General features: G+C 47.7%; 1 protein-coding gene across 2 annotated transcripts in view; it reads right to left on the bottom strand.

Annotated features, from left to right (window-relative positions):
• The window catches only part of MVB12B (multivesicular body subunit 12B), a 179,597-nt gene that overhangs the window by 124,083 nt on the left and 37,169 nt on the right, over positions 1 to 18,345 (bottom strand). For both annotated transcript variants that reach the window (XM_033858599.2, XM_033858601.2), the window contains one exon: positions 196 to 303. In XM_033858599.2, coding sequence (XP_033714490.1) covers positions 196 to 303 — 108 coding nt within the window. The remainder of the gene's footprint in view (positions 1 to 195; positions 304 to 18,345) is intronic.

The following is an 18,345-nucleotide window of genomic DNA, read 5'->3' as shown; positions in this document are numbered from 1 at the left end:
ACTTGGGTATGTGGTTAATAATACTGTTAATAAATGAAACACAGCACAGGCTGCTGATTCTACCCCCATTCACTAAAACCACAGATAAATTAACATAGTGATGAAAATAAACCACAAGCAAAAAACGAGGAGATTTCAAACAGGAATGTAAATGACTTGTGCTCACTTAGCAAACAGAAAACCACTAAGACTTACATTTTCTTTGGAAAATGATCTTGTGAAACACAGGTATCTGGTAACCTTGGATTTAAATAAGCCGTCTTTCCAGAGGTCAGCATCCACACCATCTGCTGTCTGTGCAACCTACACCAAAGAGATGGAGAAAAGGACAGCAGGTGAGGCAGGATGCAGCCAGGGCGTGTGTGAGCAGCTTCTTCGTACCTGCACCAATTAACTCCAGCCTGGACTCGTGCGGCATCTCATTAGTCCATTTCATGAGGCCCTGGGAAGAGATTTTCCAAGAGGGGTAAAGGGAGAGCGTGAAAAATAACAACTTCTAAAAATACTGTCCCTGGGGAAGCCATTGATTAAAGACACCCTGACAAAAGTGGTTCTAATGAGAAAAGAGCAAATTTTGTTGTCATGGACCAAGAAGGGATTGGAGAAGTCAGCAAATTAAGTTGCTCATTACCACTTACTCGGGGGATAGTACAGGGTGCAGAAAAAAGTCCAATGGGGCGTGAAATGCCACCTGAAAGGGGCACCGCCTGCCGTGAGCCTGGCACGGCCTCCTGCTCCGTCCAGGACCCGGGCCGGCCAGGGGCTGCCGTCACTGGGACTCTGCTGGGCGCTGGGGCGGGGGCGGGGAGCTGGGAGATGCACTGTTTCTTCTCGGCACAAGCTCTGCGAGTGGCCGTCAAGGTCGGAAACTGTAGCATGATAGGAAAATTAAAAAAGACTCAGCTGCTTGTTTATAGGCTAAAGAGCCATCTTCTCGTATTCAGCTGCAGAAATTTTCCTCTAGGCAGCATTCAAGGATGAAGCCGGCCTTGATTTGAGTCTTACAGGACCTGTGCATGGGACTGTGGGGCTGGGGCTAGTGGGAAGGGTTCACAAGGACACGGGAGAGGAGATGGAGGCCGGCCAGGATGCACTCTCCCCATTCTCTCCAAGATACTCATTAACGGACCATCAGGGCCTGGGCTGCTTCCTCCCTCAGCGGCCTAACAGGTCAGAGTATTAATCAACCTCCCACACCCCGGCTGGACCCCAATGGGGGACCCCCCGGAAGACTGGGAGCAGTGCCCCTTTGGGGATGAGCTCTGCAGCCACCACCCCTGCCCCTGCCAGGGCACACTGGGCATCTCCCTGCTCGTCCTTCTGAGGCTTAGACTTTGGGAAGCCGTCCTTGATCTGACAAGCTCCAGGCCGTTCTCACAAACTGCTGAAAGCACCTCCCTTCTTCACACAAAATGCCCCTGAGGCAGCTCCATCCCGTGTCCACACTGCACAGGAGGCCCACGACCTCGGACTGTCACATGCGCAGGGCAGGGGGGTGGGGGTGGTTCCACTGGGATGGTCCCCAGAGCCCCGACGGCCACGCTCTCTGAGGGGCCTCTGGAAAGCCCAAAGGTCGACTGGCAAAAGAAAAATGCCTTCTTTCAAACCCAAGGATCGTAAGTTAGCAAGTGCAACAAAGGGAAAAGAAAGGTTCTTATTCTAAATACGCAGATATGTTTGACCTGAAATCTGAAGGAGGAGTAGTATGGGGACAATCTCAGGGAACGTCTGCTCCAAGTATGTCACCCTCACAGAAAGAAACACGACGGAACAAGATCAGGCCCTGTCCGCATCTCCCCCCGAAACGGTCATACATGAAGTTTCTCGGAAAACATGAAATTGGAAGCAGCGGCCCCAGCTTCCCACTCCCAAGGATCCCTTTTGCTTTGTTTTCTCCCATGGGTTCCATGTTTGAAAGATTTTTGTTTCCCAAACTGTACTTTTATTGTATTTCCTCAGTTCTAAGATGTAGTCGTTTGGGAATCACCCGTGGATTTAAAGAACACTCCTTCAGGAAAAAAGAAATATCGTATCAAAATGCACAAACCTATTTTAAGATGCATCCTAATTTCAGAACCATTAAAATGTGAAAAGATGCTCTAGGAACAAAGAAATAAGGGAACCTATGTGGTTTCTCTATAATAAATGCATTATTTTTGATAAATTTTTAAAAATAGAGAGACTGCAGAACACTCAAAGGCTGTGGGACCACAGGCTGGGACTCAGAAGGAAGAGAGCTGTGTCCAACCTCCCGCGGAAAAGGCAGGCGGTTCAGAAGGGCTTTCCAGGCTACTGGAAATTCTACTGAGGGGTGTTATGCACCCTAAGTCAAGGCTATTGTTTCCAGGGTTTGAAAATGATGATTCCCTCCTCTCACCCACTGCTAGAATTTTCCCTTTTCTGAATGAGAAGACACCTTGGTAGGATAAAGAGGCTGGCGCAGGAGTGCCAAGGGAGAAAGCAGGCAGTGGACCTGCTCCCTCCTCAGAGGCCCCCTTCTCTCCTTCTCATCGTGGCAGTTACAGTCCTCCAATCCGCTCCTGAGAAACATTCAACACAGGCATCCAAAGTCCCAGCTTTGTCCTGAGGCCACGACTCCTTTGCAATGAAGTGAAAATGTGCATCGCCCTCCAACCCCAGCCAAGGGGAGGTGTGGAGGGAGGTGAGGGTGAGAGGGAGGAAGAGGGAGAGAAAGAGAGGGGGCGGGGGAGTGTGAGAGTGTGTGTGTGTGTGTGTGTGTGTGTGCGCGCACGCGCACGTGTATCTGGGCAGAGCGCAGCTGCCCACAGCCTGGGGCCCGCAGGCCGGATCCACACTGGCGGCCGGCTCCACTGCTAAGCAGGGAGTGGGAAGGCCCAGGCCTGGCTCCCAGCCGGACTAGGGAAGTGGCCCTGGTGTAACAACCTGGGCCTTCGCAGCCCTGCCCTCCATGGAGCGATAAGAAGTACCCAAAGCTTCTTTACAACCCAGGCACGTAAAGGTGCTGTCTAACCTAAACTCTTCCCATCCCAAGTTAGATGAGCTACAAGGTAAATGTGGCAGGTGGCTACATGGGCGCGCCTGCAGAAGTTCACGTCTAAACTCTGCCCTTGTGAGCTCAGTCCTGAGTCCCAGGATGGGAGGCTGCAGGGGGAGGAGGAAGAAGTGCTCTAGGCACAGCAGACCCCAACCTGACACCCCAATGCTTAAGCAAGCCCCCTACCCTGAGGGCGCTGCGGGGACAGAGGGGATAATGCATGAGACGTGCCTCAGTGCCCACTCAGGACCCCCACAAAGCCCGTGCCAACAGGTCTACGCTAAACATGAGGACGTCTGCTCTGAGAGCAAAACAGATATTTAAAGTGATACCACGCCACGTCAGGATTCGAAAAGCCCTGCACTGTCACCTCGGGCTCCGCTCCAATCTCCGGTCCTCTCGGATTCCTTCCCCATCTCTGGGACCGGACCTGGTCTTCAGACGCATATCAGGTACCTGCCTGGTTAACGTTTACCTGCCCCTACTGCCCCGCTACTGGACTAAAAGCTTCACCAGGATGAGGACGATGCCTGATGGCCGTTTATCCCCTGCACTAAGCATACTGCCTGATACATATGGGCTCCACCAAAACTTGCTGACGGAATGAATGAAAGAATCAGCCAGTCAATCTGGAGCAAAGCGTGAAACACCAAGGACCCTGCGGCTCCTGGAGTGACGCAATGAGAATTCGAAACAATGAAATTCCCAGGACTTAATCCCTTGAACTGAGTGTATGTATCCGCTTCAAAATCACCACTCTGCGGCCACATCCCCATTTCAACAATAAGGCCACTTATTCTCTTGGTTCTTATTTGTACCCTGCCCTGTTCCCCAAATGACTAGAATATGTCCAATGCTGTTGCTGGCTGCAGCGCCCCCAGAGTGTCTGTCACAGGGCTTCACACACACACACACACACACACACACACACACACACACACTCTTCTCTCACACACTCACGCTCACATACACTCTCCCACTCACACTCTCATACCCTCCCCCTCTCTTTCTCGCATCTTCTCCGGTACAGGAGCTGCCTCTGCGGAGGAGCAGGTGGTCAGTGACAGAACGGACACGTGGGTTTATCTCTCTTCTCTGCCAATATTCTTCTAAGATGACAATCAAAGTGGAGGAAGTATTGGGGCCACTAAAATAAAGTGCAAGAGAGGAGTACAACACGAGAGAGATGCCATCGGGTGTGTGGAGGTGTGGGAAGTGGACGGTCTGGGGTGTAGCAGAGTGGAGGCGGTGACGGAGGCCCCAGGGCCCCGAGCCACCAGATACTCCTAGGATGAGGGTGGAGGGCCTGGAGGTGGGTGGGTGCGAGTTTAGGGCTGAGGCAGGCAGACGGAAACAGGCCTATACACAAAGCCATTAGACTCCCAGATCCCTACCCCTGTTTCAGAAGTATTTTCTGCAGAAACGGGACCAGTAGGGCTCAGGGCTCCATAACACCAGACTGATGGGGAAGGAGGTGAAGGAGGAAGTAAGACTCCAGAGTGAAAGGAGGGGGTAACTATGCACAGTGACTGGTGACTGAATGGTGGCCCCCGCCAGGCTCACCCTCCTTCCTGCTTCTGGTACCTCGGCAGCCAGGTGTACCCTCTAAATGCTGGAAATTAAAGGATGCATCTCTGGAGAAACTAAAGAGTTCCAGAGAGAGGACCAGCACCTACAGGCTCTGTGGCCTCTGTTATCGAGGCCAGCTCCCTGCTGCATCACCCACTGTGCAGCCCGCAGGTCATCAGGCCTTACCCCACCGCGGGGCTCCGACCCCAGGAGCTAGGGCTTCACTCCTACCTGACAACAAAGGGTCACCAGGCATCGGGGGGAGTCTCAAATATGAAAGACAGGGCTCAAATTATTAGGAAAAGGGGAACTTGAAAATAGTACAGATAATATGAGGAAACAGTGAAGGCTAAGGAACAACCAACCAACTCTATAATCAATATCTTCAGAGGGATGAGTGACTACATTGCAACCACCGAACAAGAACAGAATAATGTGAAAAACATTTTAAAAGGAACAATTGAAGACAATGTAAAGAGCTTAGACATAAAAAACTTACGGCTAAAATAACAAATTCAAAAAATATATTGGAAGAGAAAGTTGAGGAAATCTTCCAGAAAGTAAAATACAAAGATGAAGAGGTTAACTAGAGGGGAAAAAAACTAAGAAAACTGAAGAATCAATACAACATCCAATTAATGAAATTTCCAGAAAGAGAAATAAAAAAAGGAACAAAAGGTGAGCCTCCACCTTAAAGTGGTCCTGAGAGTTCTAGCACAGTGAATAAAAAAGCCCCACCCCAAAGCAAAGCAATGGAGAATCCCACCACATTTGGGATGAAGAAACCACCTTTGAAACTTCCAGAGCGAAAGAACAGGCCACGTGCAGAGGAACGGAATCTGAATGCATCAGACTTCTCACCAGCAACACTGGAAACTAAGAGAACGACCTCTTCAAAATTCCGAGGAATTCTGGAATTCTCCACCTAAACCAACATCAAGTAAGCATGAAGGTAGGATAAAGACCTTTGCAGACGTGCAACAATTTACTAAATTCATCCCCTGCCCACCCTTGAACCTACAGGAGGATGCATCAGCACGGCTGGGGATTGAATCAATAAAGAGGAAACCCTGAGCTCCAGGAACAGATCCCACACAGGACAGCCAGGGGACGGCAGTGGCACGTCCGCCGGGCAGGGCCTGGACAGGAGGGAAAGCAGAGAAGGTCGTGGAACAACCTTCCACATACCGTATGGGAGTACATTATGGGACTGTACTCCAGCACTGGGAAGAGATACAGACGGGCACGTGACGGACGTATTGGAGCATTTACAAATAAAACCACAGGCGTAAAGCTGTTTGAAAACAGCTAGTAACTAGCTTGAAACTAGCTTGTTTCTAACAGCTAGTAACTAGCTTGAAAATTTTAAAGAAAAATGTTAAATTCTTGTATAAAAATCAGTAGGCACCTAGACAATAAAGCAAATGAAAGAAACAAGTCAAGAACTAATTCCAAGAAAAGGAAAGGCTTATAAGAAAGAAACTCCAGTCTGGTGCATTACTTGATTCAGTGGTACCCAATGTTTACATGTGTAAACACTGCCCACTAATTTACCAAAAATTGTGATACTGCCTGATAGGGGGAGATTATGAGAAAACTAAACGTGAGGATAAGTAGATCAAGAGATAAGCAGTATAGGGCTTCCCTGGTGGCGCAGTGGTTGAGAGTCCGCCTGCCGATGCAGGGGACACGGGTTCGTGCCCCGGTCCGGGAAGATCCCATGTGCCGCGGAGCGGCTGGGCCCGTGAGCCATGGCCACTAAGCCTGCGCGTCCGGAGCCTGTGCTCCGCAGTGGGAGAGGCCACAACAGTGAGAGGCCCGCGTACCGCAAAAAAAAAAAAAAAAAAAAAAGAAATAAGCAGTATAAACACATTATTTAGAAACATGGAGATGAAGTACCAGAAGTGAAAAAATCTAAGAGAGTTGAAAGTAACTGCCTCTGGGGAGTGAAAAATGGAGAGCGGGCAGGGACATGGCTGGGGGCAGCTATATTTTCTTATAAGCCTTTTAGTACTCTGATTTTTTAACCTGTAGGTGTATCACTTTGTTAAAAAAAAAACAAATTTTAATTTTAAAAAATCAGAGAGCTGGGAAAATGTCCCATGGAAGACAGTATGGGGGTATCATTCCTTTTAGAGGAACCATTACTATCAGGACCATCAGGGATGTTCCTACAGGCACATGACACCGGTTCTAGGCATCTCTGTAGTGTGTCCCAATGCGTGACAATGTTCAAAGCCGAATGCGCCTTCTCCACTTCCGGTGTCCACCAGAGCTAACACGAGAATGAGGAGGGCCTGCAGCCCCGAGGCCGGTGTCTGCGAGTGGCAGCCCCCAGTCCTGCAGAACCAACGCCGGGACGTGGACAAGCTGCCTGCCCAGGGCGGGCTCAGCCTCTGCCTCACGCAGCCCAGGCCGCTGAATTCCTTCCTTCTCGGGCTCAAGCTCAGAGGTCAAATTCTGCACCGACATGCAGCAGTCCCAGAGGGACACGTGTGTTCAGGAAGCCCTGACGGCCCGCGGGGAGCGGGGCTGGCTACCTGCAGCTGGCTTATGGGGCAAGCCCGTGTGAAGGAATCCTGAGGTTAACTGTAGGAAACCCTCCCGGTCTGAGGACACGTGGTGGGGCAGGAATTCCTGCCGAGTACTTACTGTTTGCCAGGCTCCGGTGGAAGCAGGTTATGTACAGTTTCTCAGTGAATCCTCCCAACCACCCAATGGAATGGGTACTATTTACTACCCAGTTTACAGGTGACAAGATGAGGCTTGGAGAACCTCTGTAAACTCAAAGTCATTCACTGGTCAGAGCAGAGGTGGGTCTCCCTGCACCTTGCCTCTCCCCCCTCAGCACCCAGCAAGCAGAGCCCCCACCACGGCCCACGGAAGGATAGTCAACCTCCCAGATCAAAACCAGGACACCCGTGGGCCCTGCCTTTGGGTCAGTTGAGAAGCCACGTGCAGGCCTCCCTGGACCCAAACACAAAGAACCACCCAGGGCCACTTTAAAGAAGCACCAGCAATGCCACAGTGAAAGGCAGCTGGGGGCACATGGCACAGGTTCAGACTGAATGCTGCAGGGAAGAGAGGGCTTGAGAACACTTCTGGAAGCATGTGGGTCTGGAGAGCTTCTCTCTGATGACAGAAGAAGAGAAGAAAACAAACTAATTGTAACGCTGAAATGACTGACTTATTTTGTGAGACTTAAATTTAAGCTAATAGCCCTAATGGTTTTAAAAGGTCCTGTACATTGAGGCAAGGCCTAGTGTTCTAATTACACTCTTTAACTTGCAGGACATGGGAATACCTGAGCTCACGCACACCGGGGGAGGCGGAGGAAAAGGTACTAGAGGATGCTGTCCCACAAGGACCAAGGAGTGCCCAAGCAGGCAGACCTGGGAAGAAAACACACTTGGGTTCATTTGCTCAGGACCTCGATGGAGAGGTGCATGGACTTATGGGAGATGCGGCACCATCATCATCGATGACCCTACTCTGCAGTCTATTCCACTGCATTCTCCATGCTGCAAGGATCATAACACCACCTAACATTTACTGTGTGTAAATTTACTGTGTTCTATGTGCCAGGACCTGCCCTAAGTATTTTATTCTCAAATTGTTAGTGTAAGTCACTCATTTAACACAACCACCCTATGAGTTACCGTAAGTAATAATCAGTTACTGCCTGATTTTATAGATGAGGAAATTGAGGAACAAAAGGATCTTGGCTAAACAAATTATGGTATGTCTATGTAATGGAACACATATTCAGTTCTTAGAAAGGATGAAGTATGTCTATATATAGAATTATGTCCATAATTTATTAAGTGTGTGTGGGGGGGAATCTTTTTACCAAAAAGCGTATGAGAGAATCCATATAAGGGGGAAATGGGCACACCAATTGCTCCTGAAATGAGTACTAAGTGGTACAGCCTTAAATTACATTAATTTGGTGCTGCATATCAAAAGCCTTAAAGATATATATGCTCTGTACCAAGGAATTCCACTTCTGGGCAGAGAGTCTGAGGAGATAATCAGTTCTGTGCACAAGAGTGGATCATCATTTGCTCCTTCATATTGAGCTTCTGGGCGCCAGACACCGAAGAGGTGCAGAGGACAGAGGGTTGGACAAGACAGACTCGGTCCCTGACCCCATAGGGGTCATATTCTAGACGGGGGAAGATGCACAATAAACAGGCGAACAAATAAACAAATATAAAAGGTAATTTTAGGAGGTAATAAGCATCTTATATAAAAGAGGGTAATGGGGACAGTGACTGTGGGGAGGGAGAGGTTACTCAGGTGGGGGACCGGGGGGGGCCTCTCTGAGGAGGTGACAGGAAGATGCTGGCATGAGATCTGGAGACAGAGCTGTGCGGGCGGCTGGCGGGGTGGTGTGAGGACGGCAGGGGGGGCAAGGCTGATGCGCGACAGGGGCAGAGAGAGGGGCTCAGGACTGGAGCCTGGTAGGGGGGAGGGGTGCTGTCTAGACAGCGTAACGGCAAAAGTGGGGAGGAAGTGACACATTTCTGATGATTACAGGGCACCCTTACAACAGAAGACTCAGCAGCCTTTTCAAACAACTTTGAGGACAGGTATCTACTAACATGGGAAGTTCAGGGGAAAGAATAAGTTACAAAATGGTTTCTACAGTACAATCCCAGAATCTAATTTAAAAAAACGGTACAGATGAATTTATTTACAAAACAGAAACAGACTCACAGATCTCAAAACCAAATTTACCAAAGGGGAAATGTGGGAGGCAGTGATAAACTAGGAGATTGGGATTAACAGATACAAACTTACTGTATATCAACACATAACTAACAAGGACCTACTGTAGCACAGGGAACTCTATTCAATATTCTGTAATAAGCTATATGGGAAAAGGATCTGGAAATGAATGGATATATATATATATATATATATATATATATATGGCCATCCAATTTACTTTGCTGTACACCTGAAACTAACACAACACTGTAAATCAACTATACTTGAATAAAATTTTTTTTAAAAAGTACAATCTCATATTTTGTTTTTTAAAAGTTATCTATACAGAAAAGGATCTAGACAAATACAAAGCAAAATATTAACTACTGTTTGGTTCTGCACAGTCGAGATTATGGGTATTCTTTAATGTTATTTTTTTTAAATTTATTTTTATTGAGGTATAACTGACATACAATATTACATTAGTTTCAGTTGTAAAACATAATGATTCAGTATTCTATACGCTATGAAATGATCACCACGGTAAGTCTAGTTAACATCCGTTACCATACGTACTTACAGAATTTGTGTGTGTGCTATGAGGCCTTTAGAGACCTACTCTCGCTGAGCAGCTTTCAAATATGTGATACAGTATCGTTAACTACAGTCACCATGCTGTTCATTACATCCCATGACTTATTTATTTTGTAACTGGAAGTTTGTACCTTTTCACTCTATATAGCTAAGAAAAACAAAAATTAAAAAAAATTTATATTAAAAAAAAGAAAAACAACAATTTAAAAGACTTCATTTGATGGGATGAGAACTAAAGATACGCTGGATTTAAACCTGAGAAACACTTTGTAAATCAGCTCCCCAACTAAGCCCCCTGGAGAGGGTCTGTGCAGTAAATCCTTAAAACTGTCAGAGGTCCTTCAATGTCAGTATCAAGTACTCTTGCCCAAAGAGTAGCTCTTGAAAGACAGCTAACCACCGGTTTTTGTCAATCTGTTCACACCCTGGTGTTTTAAGAGAGCCCACCCACAATTCAAAGATGTGCTTGCCAGACAGAAAGCAATCAAAGGGGCCAGGACATTCCGCAGACATTCCAAAGGAAACATCTGGCAGACACTAGAAACAAGAGCGGCGTTCAAAGGGCTCCTGACGTGTTAGATCATCCTCTGCTGAAACACACACACTTGGCCCAGGTCAGACAGTGGCCAACCGTGGAGCCCCTTAAACCCTTATTCAGACCAGTGTGGGCACAACAGCCTTCTGGATCCCTAACAGGAGGTGTGCCCAAATGCTTTCTAAAAAACGATAAAGTGAAAAGAGCCTTTTCACTTATCTGCTGATGAGCCCAGGAATGCTTGCTTTTCGGTTCTGATTTATTTGCGTCATTTTACTGTTTTGAATCCTGATGGGAGACTCAAGTCTGCCAGGGGTCTTCAGCTGAAGTGTCTGATATTTCTTAGCAAGAGAAACGAACGCGCGGCTCTGTCCTGAGCCTGCCACCGCTCCCTCAGCCTCCGGGCTGTTCTCTGCACTCACGTCCCAGAGCACGGGCCGAGCTCTCCCTCTTTGAGCTCATCTTTCCTAATCTGCCCGGCGACCTCCTGCCTCCCCGGCTTTCCCCCCGGGGCTCCCTCTCATCACTCAGGGGGTGGCTGACAGAGTCCCACCCTGCCAGGCCTCCCCGCCCACACTAGCCAGGAGCGAACTCTTTTCTTCCAGGATCTTCCCTTCTGACGGCTGCGTGCATCAAACCTTCTCTAATATGGAGAAAACCATGAGATGGAGGAAAGAACTTGGATTTTTGGAGTCAAAAGGTGGAAACACCCCAAATGTCCATCAACTGATGAACAGAGAAACAAAATGTGATCTATCCATGCAATGGAATACTATTTGGCCATAAAAAGGGAATGAAGTACCGACACATGCTACAACATGGATGAACCTTGACAACGTTATGCTGAGTGAAACAAGACAATCACAAAGGGCCAGATCCTGCACAATTATATGAAATGTCCAGAAGAGGTAAATCCACAGAGACAGAAAGTAGATTGGTGGTTGCCAGGGGCTGGAGGCAGGGGGAGATGGGGAGTGACTGCTAACGAGTATAAGGTTTCTTTTTGTGGTGATGAAAATATTCTGAAACTAGACAGTGGTGAAGATTACACAACTCTGACTATAGGAAAAGCCACTGAATTATACACTTTAAAGGACGAACTTTATGGTATGTGAATTATATTTCAATAAAGCTGTGTTTTTTAAAAAAACTCTTAGCATAAGATCTGGCACGTGATAGACACTCCAAAAATGTTAGCTCTTTATTATTACTTCTGCTCCTTACATTTTTCAGAGTACATAGCCCAGGGCCTTGCTGGTAGGACACAATCAGATATCTGCCAGATGGCTGAATGAACAAGTAAAAGAATGTACAGTGTGAAAGATGTACACGGAGTGAAGGGGGGCACATCAGGGGCTGCATGGAACGGCCCTCTCTTTATTCCACCCTCCTTGCAGCTGCCGTGGTAACTGCAGGCACAGAAGGGACCAGTTCCTGGTGCTGGGCGGGGCGCAAGAAAGCAAAGGGTCCTGGAGACACCCCTGGAAATCAGGAGCCCTGCTTCTGTATCTGCTGACGGGGAAGGGAAGACACAGGAAAATCAGTTCCTGGGGACTGTGAGGCCCATGAGACAGGAAATGGGAAGGAAATAGGGGCAGGGCACTTGGCTGCATCAAGGGGGAATCTCCTCTGCATTCCTGGTGGTCAGGAGAGAGCACCTGGGTCACAAATGCTCCCGCCTCTGCCACCTGCAGCTAGCCACGCCAGGACACAGCCCTGGACCTCCACAGACCCCACGGAGAGCAGCATCAGTGGCCTAGAGGTTCCCTCGTGGCTGGCTGGCACCCAGGTGGAGGGTGGGTTCCTCTCAGCCACGAGCACTCAATCTGTGACAGAGCTGCGGATGACACACCAGTGGCCGAGGCATGAACTACTCAATCAATAGCACACAGATACCTAGTAATCACTGTGGACCAAAAAATTAAACTAGAACTCTGCCTCACATAAAAACAAATTCTAGGTGGATTAAAGATTAAATGTGAAAAGCAAAACTTTAAAACTTTTCAAAGAAGATGTAAACTATCTTTATGATTTTAATAGAGGGAATTATTGAAGAAATAAACACACGTGTATAAGAAAATCCATAAAAGAGAAGACTGATGAATCTTACTATCCTAAAATTAAAAAACTTTGATACTACAAAGGTCACTCAAATAGTGAAGAGACAAGCCTCACACTGAGAGAAATGCATAACTGACAATGGATTAATATCCAAAATAAATAAAGAACCCCTGCAAATCAAGGAGAAAAAGAAATAAGTGAAAAGAAAAATTATATAGAATATGTAGAAGCCATATGAGAAAATGTTCACCCACTCTAGGAAAATACAAATTAAAAATGACAATTTTCTACCATTCACGGTAAATCATTGACTAAACCAAAACTATCTGACCAAAATGAGTGGGGCACAAGCTGGCACAGCCACTTTGGAGAACACATTTACTATGTTCAGTAAGGGGAAAATGACCCAGCAATTCTGCTCCTAAATTGTTCCCTAGAAAAGAAATTCTTAGCATAACGATATGAGGATATTATTTGCAATACCGTTCATAGTAGTGAATTATTGGCGACAACCCAAATCTTCATCAACAGAAGGGTCCATAAATACATCACAGTATATTCATGCAACAGAATTCCACACAGCCTTGAAGACACATGAACGGGAGCCACACATATCCCCAAGGATAAATCTCAAAAACAATGCTAAGCAAAAAACCAAGTTGAAAATATGTACAGTATGATATGGATTCCATATGATAGCATCTATATAAAAGCAGAAAAGAACATATAGGAATGATAAATACCGAACTCAGTGGTTACTCTGGCGCATGGAAGGACACGTGGGCCTGGAGGGTGCACAGGCACCAGTAACGTTTTGTTTCTTTTATTAAAAAAAAACCTCACATAAACCTGGTGAAACGTTAAGCCTTGCGAAAGATGCATGGCGGTTATGTGGGTCTTTGTTACGTTACTGTCTATACTTTTGTATATATATGAAATGTTCTGTATCACGATTTTTTAATTAAAAAAAAATCAGACGATAGAGACCTTAAAAATAAAGGAGTGAGGCATGCAAACACTCGCAAATGTGCACAAGAAGGAATGTTTCCAGAGGAGACACAGGAAGGACACCCGCTTAAATGTGAGTTTCAGGTAAGCAATGAATCATTTTTTTTCAAATTTTAAAAAATTTCAAATTTTTTCAGACTTAACTGGGTACGCTGTACTCTTATTCTTATTTGCTAAGCCTGGCGACCCAAACGAGGAGGCCTGTACTAAGGTTTTGTTTAGTGAAAAACCAGAATGAAACTAAAAGTTGAGCAGGGGGAGGATGCCTGCACAGAGCGCTCAGCCTACACGGACACCACACACGAGGAGTGGGAACGTGTGTGACCTACAATGCTGATCTAGGAAGAGCTAAATGACACGTGCGTCCTTCGGTAAAGATGTAGCGAGAGCTCACTGCATGATCTAATTCATACTGAGAAGACAAGTTATGAAGCTGTAGTCCTGAAAGTTATTGACATGTGCAAATGCAGGGGAGAAGGAAGAAAAAGCCAATGGATGACAGCAGCTAATAGAAATCAGAGCTGTGGTCGAAAGACGCTTGAGCTTTGGCTGTGTTGTTTGATATTTCTAAAATAAGAAGTTTTTGTATTCCTTATTTTATTAAAAATAAATACAGGGGCTTCCCTGGTGGCGCAGTGGTTGAGAGTCCGCCTGCCAATGCAGGGGATGCAGGTTCATGCCCCGGTCCGGGAAGATCCCACATGCCGCGCAGCGGCTGGGCCCGTGAGCCATGGCTGCTAAGCCTGGGCGTCCGGAGCCTGTGCTCTGCAAACAGGAGAGGCCACAGCAGTGAGAGGCCCACATACCGCAAAATAAATAAATAAATAAATAAATACAATTTCTTGCAAAAGGAAAAAACAAGCCTAGCGGGATATTTCCAAACTGTTAATAATATGTGTAGGATTACAGGGAAGAAAAGGTAATATTTTTGCTCTTTATTTCTGTAATTCTATATGATTTGGATTTTCTGAAATGAGCTTTTATAATTTTTAAAATGTCATGAAGATACTGTTAATTTACAAAAAAAAAGGCAGGGTTCACTGATTCTCTCTCTATCACGGAATCCAGAGAGTAAGAATTTCGTTATGGAGGATGAGTCTGCCAAGCAGAGGAAGGAAAAGAGAACAAAAGAGAAGCTGCTGCTGAAGCCTAGCTCAGCCCCTGGAGACCACCCTCTCTGTCCCGGCTAACCATGGCACAGTGTTCCAAAGTCCCTTTCTGGCTATGAGCTAACAACCTAGGCCTCACACGGCCCAATACCTACTCTCCTGGGCCAGGGAGGCAGAACACAGCAGCTTAAAACATGGGCTTTGGTACAGGACAGATGTGAATTCAAATCCTGGCTTTGCCACTTAGTAGCTGTGTGACCTTGGCTGAGCTCCTCAACCTCTCTGAGCCTCAGCTTCTGCCTCTGTAAATGGAGACAATAGGTTCTATCTCACGCAGTTGTAGTAATAATTAAAAGAGGCAATTATGAGCCTTGCCGAGCACCTAGCATACAGAAAACACTTCCTCAGTGGTAAATATTGCTGCTCACATTGTGTCAGAAGCACTGTGTCCCTCCCGTGCCGCAGTGGGGTGTGCTGGCTGACCTGGCTTTAAATAGAGACTTCAACCTATGGGTACAGTCATCACTAGGCTGCAATTCATCCCATCAGGCCACAAGTCTTTACTTTTCTTTCAGCAAATATTTACTAAGCACTTATGATACGCAAGGCATGGCACCATGCGCTTCAGCATATACAAGTATGAGTAAGACGCGGAACCTCCCTCAGAGGAAAGCCAGAAGATGTGATGAATCAGCAAGAGGGCACAACACTCAGAGGCAGGAGACCCACCTGTTGTGTGATCTTGAGCCCTTGAGCTCTCTGAGGTTGTTTTCTTATTTGTAAAATAAGATTATAATAGTATCTTCATGTGGTCACTCTGCGAAGTAGATACTATCTATGGAAGCAACTAGCACAGGGACAGACACAGCACGGATACTCAGGGTGTGGAGGGTGGGGGTGGGGCGAGAGAAGAATCAAAGGCAGCTTTAGGTGGGGGCCTCATAAAGCATCAACAGGCAGGAATGAAGCAGAGGAAGAGGGGAAGGCACGGCCCCAAAGAAGACAGGACCAGAAATGACAGGGGCCTGGGTCCTAAGAGGCCCCACTTGCGAGGAGCTGGGATGGAGGGACTCTGAGAGGAGACACACGGCAGGGTGCAGGAGCAGGGCAGGCCCAGGACTCAGGGCTCGCCCCTGGGCAAGAGGGAGAGTGTCTGGAGAGCTCAGAGCGGGAGGAGAAATTCTAAGAGTGATGCTTAAAGGAGAAAATCCAGAGCTGAGAAGGGAGGGACCAGAGTCCTCTGGAAGAGACTATCCAGGACACGAATGGTGAGGTCCTGCCCTCGAGTGGTAGAGACAGAAAAGGATGATGCAAAAGCTGAAGGGGCGGGGGGGGGGGGGGGGGGGGGGGGGGGGGGCGGGTGGAGAATCCAAGAAACTGCCAGGTGCGGTGTGGGAGGGGCAGGGGGCTGGGTGGAAGAGGCCCAGGAGGAGTCTGGCCTCCAAGTGGGAGGGAGTTCAGAGCACGGGCAGTTGTGGGTTGGGGACCTGGGTGGGGAGTTGGGGAGGACACACAAGACAGCTCAGTATGGGAATATTCAGGCTGAGTGTCGGCCAGCCATGACCTGTGGGCTTGTCTTCCAGGCAGGTGGAAACGTGGGCCTGGCTGAGGAGCGAGGCTAGCAGGGGTGGGTGAGGAGTGGGGAGTGGCTGGCCCCAGGCTGGAGGAGAGCATACAGTGAAGGAGACTGGGTCAGAGCCTGGGGGCAGGGGGGTGGCAGAGATGCCACGCAAAGGGGAAATTGGGAGAACAAAGGAGGAGAGAGGTGGAATCTCATTTAAGGGATAAGAGTGCTTCAGGAAAGAAGGGCTGGAGAAGAATATTTGATGACTCAAGAAAACACTACGATAGTATAACAGTAACATACAATGCAATAATAAGCATGTTATTACATAGAATATATGACAGAATCCCACTACTGCTAAAACACACACACGGAGGGAAAAAAACTAAAGGATGTATGTCAAAATGTTAACAGCATTTTTCCTCTGAGTGATAGGATTATGAGCCACTTTTTTTCTTCCTTGTACTTTTCTATATCTTCCAAATTGTCTACGATGAGTGTGCGTTAGTTCTATATTTAGAAAACGAACACATTAAGGAAGGAAGAAACTGGTCAACAGCACCCAAAGCTGAGATGAGATCAAGAAGAATAAAAATGAGGAAAAAGCTATTGAGCGGGACACTTAGGGAGCACGGGGTGAGCTGCGTCCGATTTCAGGAACAGAGCGGACAGAAGCGTGTTTGTGAGGAGAGGGAAGGGGGAGAGAAGAGGGAAAGAAGGAGAGAGATTTTCACGAGAGGGGTTTACAACCAAGAACCAAGGCAGGAAGACATGGAAGTGAGAACTCCCCTCTCATGGGGGGATCAATCTTGGGAAGGAAGAGGGGCTCCATGTCTTTGCTCATTTTACCCCTCCTGTCTGGGTCTGTGAGTTGCCTGTGGGCAGGGACTGCACCTGACAATCCCAATTGCCCAGTGCAGGACCTGCACGTGGTGAGGGCTTGATAAATGACTGCTAATACCTGAGTCCTTCCCCTCTTCAGCTGCTCCGTCTCTGAAGTTTAAGGAATCCTCCTCCGCACCTAGGAGCGTGCGCTTCTATGAAGGAGCCTGCAGGCTGACTTAGGGAGACTACAGAAATGCTCATTAACAAGCAAGGGCACAGGGCTGACAGATTCTGGAGACCCCAAGACACCTAAGTGTCTTCTTCAGAACAAGAAGGAAGCTTTTCCATCAAGCCAAATCAATTAACTTCAAGGTAAGACCAAATTATAAGATATAATTCCTGAATGCAGTTCAACGAGGCTAAGAAAAACAAAACGGGTCTAATATAAGAGGGCAATATCTTTGATAAACGGCATTATTTTTGCCTCAGCTAGGGTACTAGCAGGATCTGGCTAAGAAAACAGTGAAAACTAGTGATCCTGGGATCAGCAGAAACCCCAGCGACCGTGCATGGCGTCCGGGGCTTGAGGAAGGATGCTGGCTGCACCCTGGCCCAGGCTCCCCCTGCCCTGGGTCGCTGCCCCCCCCCCCTTCCCAGGCTCCGCACAGACCACCGGAGCGGGCCGTGGAGGTGCTGTGGGAACCAACCAGCCCGCAAAGGCCTGGCTGTGGGCTTCTGACCGGTTTTAACAAAGGCGCCCTGGAAGAGACCCAACAAGGCTAGGAGCACAGGAGGAGTGAAAGTGATAGGATTTAAGAGAAGACAAGTTGAACTCGTGCGGCTCATGAGTCACACTCAATGACAGGAGGCGGGAAAGCAAAGGAGATGAACTGGCACTCGTGACTAAGTCACCCTTCTTATTTACTCTATTACTCAGCCCTCAAACCACACTGCCAGCTGTAATTGCATTTCAATTCATGTTTAACACAAACATAACTTAGCTGGATGCTGGCATCCCATATCCCAGACACAGAAAGGCAAAACAGAAAGGAGTCAGCTACTTCAATAAACGCTCGTTGCATGCCTGGTGGAGCGTGGACGCAGCCAAGCACCGTGCTGGAGGGAGAGCCTATGAAAGACACCACTGCACGGCCTCCAGGGCCTTGGCTGCAGGGAAAGGGGCACGCTAACCGGCCTCTGTAACTAGAGTGGTAAGAGCTGCAATGGAGGAAAGTAAAGGCACTATCGTAACACAGAGCTCGAACGTAATTCCACAGGGAGAGGAACGGAGTGCGTGCACAAAGGCGCAGAGGCAAGAATGGCAACCGCACATCTGGAGAACTATACAGAG

The sequence above is a fragment of the Tursiops truncatus genome, chromosome 6 (assembly GCF_011762595.2).
Source record: "Tursiops truncatus isolate mTurTru1 chromosome 6, mTurTru1.mat.Y, whole genome shotgun sequence".
NCBI classification, from domain to species: domain Eukaryota; kingdom Metazoa; phylum Chordata; class Mammalia; order Artiodactyla; family Delphinidae; genus Tursiops; species Tursiops truncatus.
Note: the sequence above shows the minus strand (reverse complement) of the source record. Positions and strands in the feature narration are given on the sequence as shown.